Source organism: Eptatretus burgeri, chromosome 2 (assembly GCF_056783735.1).
Source record: "Eptatretus burgeri isolate ZD-2024b chromosome 2, Ebu_testis_v1, whole genome shotgun sequence".
Classification (NCBI taxonomy): domain Eukaryota; kingdom Metazoa; phylum Chordata; class Myxini; order Myxiniformes; family Myxinidae; genus Eptatretus; species Eptatretus burgeri.
The window spans coordinates 147,333,173-147,342,510 of record NC_140962.1 but is presented as its reverse complement, the minus strand read 5'-3'; the positions used below and the strand labels follow the sequence as shown (position 1 = coordinate 147,342,510).

At 45.9% G+C, this 9,338-nt stretch overlaps 1 protein-coding gene across 1 annotated transcript in view; it reads right to left on the bottom strand.

Annotated features, from left to right (window-relative positions):
- LOC147033477 (protein phosphatase 1H-like) overlaps positions 1-9,338 on the bottom strand; it is a 50,382-nt gene that overhangs the window by 23,150 nt on the left and 17,894 nt on the right. Inside the window, exons 2-4 of the mRNA XM_085871662.1 lie at positions 8,254-8,425; positions 7,189-7,527; positions 1,951-2,063 (exon numbers count right to left, since the gene is read on the bottom strand). Of these exons, the coding sequence (XP_085727788.1) occupies positions 1,951-2,063; positions 7,189-7,527; positions 8,254-8,425 (624 nt within the window). The remainder of the gene's footprint in view (positions 1-1,950; positions 2,064-7,188; positions 7,528-8,253; positions 8,426-9,338) is intronic.

Genomic DNA, 9,338 nt, shown 5'->3' with positions numbered 1-9,338 from the left:
TCAGTGCGGTACGGTGCGTGGGGCTCTCGGAATGCCACAGCAAAAATTAATTACCGCCAAACAGCAAATAATTATTTATGAATTGCAGAATTGGAGTAAAGCACGAGGTGAAGAGACACGGATGGGCGTGAGGCGGAGCACATCGCGGAGCCGTTTCAATACAGAGCATGGAGGCCCGCGCTCAATAATGCGCCATTGTTGCCGTGGTATTGATGGCAGAATGGATCGCGAGAGAGTAACTTGAACTTTACTTCCGGCAGGAGTCAAAGATTCCCACCCGACCCATCGGCGGACTGCACAAACCGAAAAGCTGAGCCTGGAAGACCATCTCCTGGTTGGCGATGGATGGAAGTCCCATTTCCGACACCGCTGCAGGAAACTGTGCTTTCGATATTCAGAGGAAAAAAGATTTACAACTCAACTTTCAATATCCAGGATGTGATTTCCACTGTCCCCCCCTCCCCTCCCCCTCTACTCGGCAATTGCATCAGCATGAATTGCATTGCCACTGCTGTATTTCGAACAAGGACTTTGTAAGGTAACACGAATGTGCCATAAACTGAGGCCAGGCCGGTTTGGCCATTCCACTCACATGAACGCAACGGCAAATTGAATGTTAAATTAATAACATGAATAGGAATTCCAACATTCCCAAAAAAATGAGGAACTATTTTGGTTCAAATGAACACAATGCTGAGGGTCAAGCAAGGAAGCAGCACATACTATTTGTAACGTCTTTGGTACGACTCGACCCTGGTTCAAACTTCCGACCTCCCAGACTCAGAGCACACAACTCGAACCATCATGCCACCGGGGCTGTGAAGGTGTGAAAGAGGTTTCGATACGTGCTTGCCCTTTTCCCCCTCCACACGCCATTCTGAGAAAAGGATGATCAGTTAAAGGAGCCAAGGAGGAGAACAAGCACATCCAGTCCTATGGGCAACCATTAATGTAATGAGTGGTCACTATCAAGGAGCTATGGCCCCGAGGGTCCAATGAAGAGAACCATGGATAGACTGGCTGCAAAGAAAACCTGATCAGCAATGATGGTGAAGACCCTTTAAATGTTCTGAGAACACAGCTCGAAACTCGGACCTCTGAAAGAGAGGCGATGGGAGACAGACCCCTCATTGGCTTAGATCAATGTCTGTGAGACCACACTGAGCTGATGGAATGTGTTATGAACCTTCTCCGGTGAGAAAAATGTATCTTAACCTCACCGTGAAGCATCAAATTGGTGTGAAAGAAAAACTGCAGAAGTGCTGCCTGCCTCAACCGCAGCAGGAGATCATTCTCGGTTTCATTGTCCGCACAAGGCGCGGGGACCAGATAGAAAAGGAAAACGTTTTGAGGACCAATTAAGAGATTTCAAAATGAAGGCATCATTCATTCACTGACCAGTGAGACGTCTATCCAGTTAGTCTGGGTTTGATTGTTGGCCCAAATATAAAGTTCCCGGATTGGTGTTTCACAGGCAGGGCGACGCATCACAAAGGGCAATGCCCCTCGGATTAAGCCGGAGTCTCATCTGCTAGCAATGATGGTGGGCATTCAAGATACCATCGGTGGCCTTTGTGAAGATTAGGGGAGTTGTCACCACCCTCTTTGCTACACCACAAATTCCTGCGTTGTATGGCTAAGCGGTTTCGAGTTATTGTTTGAACAAAGAAGACAGAGACAGACAGACAGACAGACAGACACAACTGAAATCTCATTAACAAACAGGAAAGTGGATACTCTTTATCAGCTCTTTAGCTTTGGCATTCCATCCAACCGTCTCATCAACGATGATTGATATGATCCAACTATGCACCAAGTTATCTCCACCACATCTCGACACTAAACACTGACAGAAAACGAACATCGATCTTGCCAAATGTAAGCCATTTGTCGTTATTGAGATAGGATGATGCATGATATGCCCGAGGATGTTGACGTGGATCTGCTCACCTGCTGTCACCTGCGTTGGCGATGTAGAGCTTGCCCAGTGCGTACATGGCGAAAAGAGATGTGCACCCTCCTGGTACGTGGAACTTCGTCTTATCCCTCTCGATCTGCTGGTCCTGATGGAGTAACGGGCAGAGACTCAGCCTGAAAAAAGAAAAACCTGCGACAGGTGGCTGCTCAGCATGATGAATTTCCAGGTCGACAATATTACATTTGGTGTTTTTTTTTTTTTTTTGTAGATCCTCACTATGTAAAGGTCTCCTGTCACTTCAGAGTGCAACATGTTGTGACTGACACAGTAAAATGTACGACGGTAATTGCGTTCCAGATACAGAAGGTTCCGGTTACAATATCCAACTGAGCAAGCATACGACGACTCGTTTCAAGGCCGCGATGACTCCCACCTCCTCATGAGGTCAGCCACAGAAGGTTGTTGGCCCAAGCCATTCATGAAACTGTAATCTCGACTTAAATTATATTAGTGGTGTAATGATCTGATTGCGGGATCCCCGGTTGGTGGTTTGATCCCCGGCCAAGTCATACCAAAGACTTTAAAAATGGTGCGCGCTGCTTCCCTGTTTAACACTCAAGGTACGGAGCATGGACGTACAACCACTAGATGGGCCTAATGGACTAGTAAGGGAACTCATTTATTTATTCCTGAGGATATATTCTCCTTTGAGGATGTACCGCACCTGCTGTCATTTCACCTATGGTAACTTCCAACAACTGTTATTGTTTTCCCAAGAACTTGGAAATTGACAGAATTGACTCCTAACAACAGCAGCAGCAGCAGCAGCAGCAGCAGCAACAACAACATCTTTGAGCTCCGGAAGTGAAGCTGTCAAGTCGAGAATATTTTTCTGTAGTTTTCATCCACAACCATCTCTGCAGATCATCTGCCTCGTTGTCAGAAATCACCGAACTTGGTAAGATAGCACCATCGACATCTCCCTCCTTCAAAACGAATGTAGCATACACCGCATTGAAATAATCTGACCCTGGCTGTGCCCCACAATTCCTTGCGCTAAACAAGTTGTAACGTCAATGGGTCTGGAGGCCATTTGATCATGGTGCCGGCGATAACTTTCCAACTCTGTGAATAACACCGTGGGATCTTTAATATCCACAACGTATGCTCATAATTGGGACACCCGTTTTAAGGTCCATCCGAGGAACGACTTTGTGATGCAATCGATGCCCTTCCTGCAAAGCACCGATACGATCGGTTTAAAGCCGGCTCGAGAATCATACCCCGATTAGACATCTCAAAGGTAAGTGTGCTACATCTGCACTCTCCTTTAGAACCTTAGAAGTGCTGTTCTCAGAGAGACTCCACAAACCAATAGAGATATGCTCATTATCAAACTCTTTCCAACCACTCACTCACTGACTCACTGATGTAAAAGGTTAATATTTTTTTTGGGCTAAAATTTTGAATACCGAGGTAACTCGAAGCCACGATTCCAGAAAAGAAAAACAAAAAAAAAAATCACAAAACTGTCCGTAAATGTCCATAAGTGAAAATATTCGTGATTAAAGTCGGCCGGTGTAGCCTCGCTCCCTCGACCAGGAGAGGGGCAGAGCTTGGACCGTGCCAGTGGCGCGTCACTCCTTCAGATGGGAGAGGGGAGGAGCTTGGACTTCACATAAATAAAGATCTCATCCTGATTACTCATTCTTCATTCAATTGATTGATTTACCCGCTTGCAGAATGCAAACAATCCAATCGTAATACATTTATCGTAGCTGAAGGGGTACAATCAAGTAGGACGGTGGACAGGTGTGTGCAAGAAAATCTGGCATGTAAACAACACTCAGTGAATGATACACCCAACAAAGGAGCTTCACTGTGCTTCCTAATCTTTGCAGAATGGTCAAACTATTGTAACTTCCAAAAAGTGATTAAGAGACACAATGTACAAACAGGTCAGGTCAGGTATGGGAGCATGTGCCAGAACAGCACGTCGCTGCGTCCACTTTCCGCCGGTACTCCAGGGGGCCTCCGTCTGGCCACCCCCCAGGCAGATGCCAGGCCCATCCCCATCTCCTTAAGATGATGGTCAACCTGCTGCAAACACGAGGCATGTGATCGGCCCATTGGCCTCCTCCACTCACGAGACTCCCTTGCTGAGAGAATCTGGTGAGCAGGATCAGCGTCAGGAAAACGAGCCACATGTCCATACAGCTGCAACTGACGCTCACGGACTATGCAGGTAACAAATCTCATCCGAGTCTCTCTCAGCAACCGCTCGTTGGACACAACATCCAACCAGCGATAGCCAAGGATTCTCCGAAGAGACCTGGTACCAAAGGAATTAAGTCTTCGTCTCAGATCCTTGGTCAGAGTCAAAGTCTCGCATCCATAGAGCAAGACTGGAAGCGCCAAGGACCTGAAGACTCGGACTTTCGTCCTCCCACACAGGTGGGCCACACCCCATGATCCAGTGAATCCATGACTCCCCAGGCCCGACCCAGATGTCTATTGACCTCTGACTCGCAGCCGGCAGAGACATGAATATCACTGCCAAGGTAAGTGAATCTATCCATGACCTCAACATCCTCACCACAAACAGACACAGGAAGGTCTTCAAGGTCATGCCAGCAGATCCACATCCAGCAGAACTGTCAATAAAGTTTTAATAAAGTTTGTTTTACCTTTGCACAGATCCAGGCTTATATATCAAAACCACAAAACATCCAAATAACAGCTCATTATGCAAACACATTTTGGCATCCCACTGTCTGCCTTATGTGGTTAACCGTCCTCCAAAGCAAAAGTGGTTGGAAAAACAAATAGCATCGTACAAAGAGTCTCGATGATATCTTGGCCACGCATGAAGGGTGACCACATACTACTGACCAAATGACTGATAAAAAATAATGTGTTGAATGGTTGGCCTGTTTGATGTTCCCACATTGTGAGGGTGCGGTCTCAGGTTGAAAACCAATCTACAATTTGTCCATTGTCTACTGGTATCCTTGTAATGCATGTAAAAAAATAGGGCAAGGTGGGGGAAGATGCCGCCCTTAATCTCCTTGGACGAAATCATCAGGACGTTGATGGAAGTGTGACAACCACCATTGAAAGGAAGAATAAGTTGACATTTTGCGCTTTAACCCTTCGTTTGGAGCAAATGAGCGACACTCGCCTTCACGAGCAGTTATACATCCAGTATCCAGAACCACCACACCGGAGGGCTCTGTGGCCGAAAATCCAGCCCAAAATTTCCAATGAAGAATTAAATTCCGATGACGTATTCCAGGCAGTTTCTTGTGCACCGTGTTGTGCCATCGACATACAAGTATCCATCTCAGGGAGCTTCTCTCTCAGATGACATGTATCTATCACAGAGAGGTTAGGACAAAACCTCAAAATGGTCACTGAAGGACAAAGCCTCAAAATAGTTCCTTCCGCAACGCTAACCCTGTTGCCGAAGAGGAAGGCAAGCCAAAAACGTGCAGATGTGACAATCTAAAACGTGCAGTCACCCCGTGTGGGTATCTCTGGAGGAAGATGTGGTTATATCACTGGGGTACCAGATTCGGTGAACTCCACAAGTGCAAAATTGCCATTTTTAAATGCATTTCCAGCTAATTACATTTCTGGCACAGCTTCAGCCGGTAATGTAGGGTGACCATGCTTTGGCCGCGTTGCAGGACACATACAGTAAAATAAAAGGTTGGCACAATGTATTCGGATCCATTTTTGCTGCGCCGCACTCCGGGTTTCACTCACTCAAAATGCCAATACCTAAGGGACAACAACGTTTCTTTAAAGGACATATTGGATTATTAGCCTGGTGTTGGCTTACCGGTCAAGGTGGTTGGCTTGGGACCTTAGGGTCCTGAGTTTGAGCCCCTGTCACCGTTGAATTAACACCAGGTGGGGCTGACTGAGCCTGTCGTCCTTCTGAAGTCATGAATTCGGCAAAAATAGTGTACTGGGGTAATAACCATTCGGGGCAACCTTTGGGGGAGTGATGAACTGTCAAGGACTGTGCTCCTCGTCAATGAAACTTCCTCGGCAGCCCCACGCACCTTTACTGCACGAAAGGGATGCTATTATTATTATTATTATTATTATTATTATTATTGGATTATTAACCCCGGCAACGGCACAGTCATTCGCAATGTTCACGTGGTAGGGAAACAAAAATAAGATAAGTCCAAGAGGGCTGATTTGAAGGCTATGGCCGAATGATTCAAATCCAAGCGTAAACCTGAGTCGGACGGAGTACCTGGGCTACAAAGAAAAAAGGGAAGCAACAATTGCAGCATAAGAAAGGAGTTGATGACACTAATTAATAAAAGCTAGATAATTATTATAATGGGAAACTTCAGTAACAGCCCTCAACATTTGGTCAAATGGTCATTGCTGAGCAGTTGCGATGGCTCTTAATGCCACCTGCAGTCCACATTATAGAGCTAGATGAAAAAGCACATCAATTGTTTTTTTCTTTATCCACACCCCCTCCCCGCCTTCCCCCGTCCTCCCAGTGTGTACGTAATATGTATATTGACCACTATAACCACTGGAGAGTGTCAAAATGACAGGATTATTTATATTCAAACACCGATCCAAACCAACATGCGTCGGGCTACAGAAGGAAACTCGGATTTACCATCTGTAGAATTGCTACACTTGGGTTCCTCACGGTGCGATTTGCCCAAAGAGCAGCAGTTGTGATATTTGGCAAAATGGCAAGTCAAGAGTCAACTTGTAGTTTGTCGTTTTTGAGTCAAATCATCTCAAACAATCCCGCCCCCCCCCCCGCCAACAAAGAAAACACCCACCAAATCAACAACAAATGGAAGAGTTTGTGCACGTCCTTTAAGCTTTCAGATGAACGTCACGGAAAATGGTCCAATGTTTTCAGGGTCATTAGATGTTTTCAATGCTTCATCATAAGATTTAACCTTTCGGCACACATGTAACCAATGACCAATGATCACGTGACCTTGCGCAGCATGTTATATGTGGCATCCCTAACCCTAACCCAAAACAACCCTAACCCAACCCTAACCTAACCCTAACAGCTTGCGCATGTAAACAGAATTAATTGGATGTCACAAAAATCACTTAACGTCAGAAATTTTTACAATGTCATTTTCATTTCATATTATACGAGGTATTATGTTCCTACAACGTATTTTAACGACAATGATACTGCAGAAGGATATCATAAAGGTATTCAAGGTAAAATCTAAAGACATCATTTCTCGAAAGGCATGGCGTACCATTTCTCGGAATGCATTCTCAATTGCGCCGATCACCAAGGCGTCTTGGCCGACTTCCTTCTCCATGGAGGTTTTGGAAGGAGTTCCCGGGCTCGTAGATGGAGGTGAACCCACACCTCGGACAACCATACTCGCTTGTCCGCTGGGCCTTCTCGTCCTCGAGCCATCATCATCGAGACAAACTGGCACGTTTCCGGCGTCGCTCCGGAGTAGTTCCACAATGCCTTGAAGTTGCTTTGCAACGTGGTGGTGCAGCAGGTTCGCTGCCATTAAAGAGGCCCCAGCACCCGCGTGCCCATCAAACAAGGCCCAGTAGATAAAGGTCACCCCGTCGTCCTCCTGCCAACAGATGACATGTCTCCTGCTATTTAATTTTTCATCAGAATCACAGACATCAATAAATACCATTACTGTTGGTGTTGGTGTCAGCAGCAGCAGTCTTAAGCCTTCAAACTTTAAAAACTCACACAACCTTGGATTTTTAGTTTTTTAGTTGTGGTTTCGAAATGGACTTGTGCGATCTGTAGCTGCACGAGTCCTGAGAAGCGTACACCTGATCAGGTTTAATGTGGCCGATCCCATCAGATCTCAAAAACTAGGCAGAGTTGAAACCCGGCTAGCACTCGGATGAGAGACGTTGAAGCGAGGCCTGGTGCTCCAGACTGAGGGACAACAGAGTTGTGCATTGAGTAGTGTGCTCGCCTCTCACCTCTCTGGTTCTGTGTTTGTTTTCTTATAGAGGAAAATATGATTAAAACTGCCATCCTGGTATGCAAGCTCGCACTCGATCTTGGAAGGGGATCTAAGCCGGCTATCCCATTTGAATGTAGGTTGCGGATATTAAAGATCCCAACGTATATCTCAAAAGGGTAGGCCATTAGATTAAGGTGATGGTAAGAATTGAGCTTGTACATAGAAGGTAAGTAATTGGATATTTCGGGTTAATGGGGCATGGAGGTGCCACAGGCACGATGGCCAAACGGGCTCGTCCTTCGTTCAGGTTTTTTGCTCAGTATATCCTCATGACCTTCACACTCCCCAGGAACTGTCTGTCAATCATCTTACCATTCGATCCATCTGAACATCGGTTTCCGAGTCACCATTGCTGATATTTGCTGTTGCCCGACTCCAACTGTTGGATGCGCGGTTCGTAACCGGCTCAGCGCTCCGCTTCACAAACACCACCTCGCATACAGCCTGATCCTCATTCAGCGTGCTCTTACCAGCGTTTATCACCCTGCAGCAGAAACACCAGACAACGAATGTTCAGGTGAAGTCATCACTCGCTTCCATCGGCGATACCGACGCATGTCTCACCATCATGTATTAAACATGGCGGAACTTTCATCATTCGGCCGCAAGCTTGGTTTGATCATTCTGCTTCATGAAATAAATCATTACAAAGACATTATTAAACCTACCGTAGTTGTCATCCTTTGGCAATCCCGTTGAGCATTTGATGATGGGGATCTATTTCGAATACATTAAATGAAATATATAATGGTGCTTGGGTACGATTGCGATTGTTTGATGAGGCCTACATAAAGGCAAATAATTTCTGTGATGGTTAGGAATTAGCATACGATGGTTTGGTGTCAGGTGTGGTGGGATTGTGGAAATTGGTTCTACATAGAAATGTCATGAAACGCTGTCATCCGATGTTACCATACCGATGAGATATGCCAATGTTGCATCATAAAACCATATGTAGACAAGGCTGGGGTAACTTTATCAGGGTAACTTTATCATCAGAAAAAGGTGCTGCACTTACAGTTTGGCAAACCACATGGGTTCAAAACAATACGTGGAAAGACAAGGAAATATTGATACAGGAGGAAAGTATGCCCATCATGAGCCCACTCACCTTTCCACAACACAAACCCATCAATAGATGCATCATGCCTGTCACATCCACAACCTCCCTCAAACTCTAACCTAATCACCCAATCCATAAGCACACTCATCCTCCACAACACCAGCACCACCCACGACCACATCAAAAAATATCAATAGGCCCATCATGCCCGTGCAACATCCACACCCTCCAACCCCAACCTAATCACCAAATCCAAGGGTATACTCTCCCTCCGCGACAACCCCACCCCAACCGCAAACCAAATCCAACTCAGCAGCATCCACTCAACAGGATG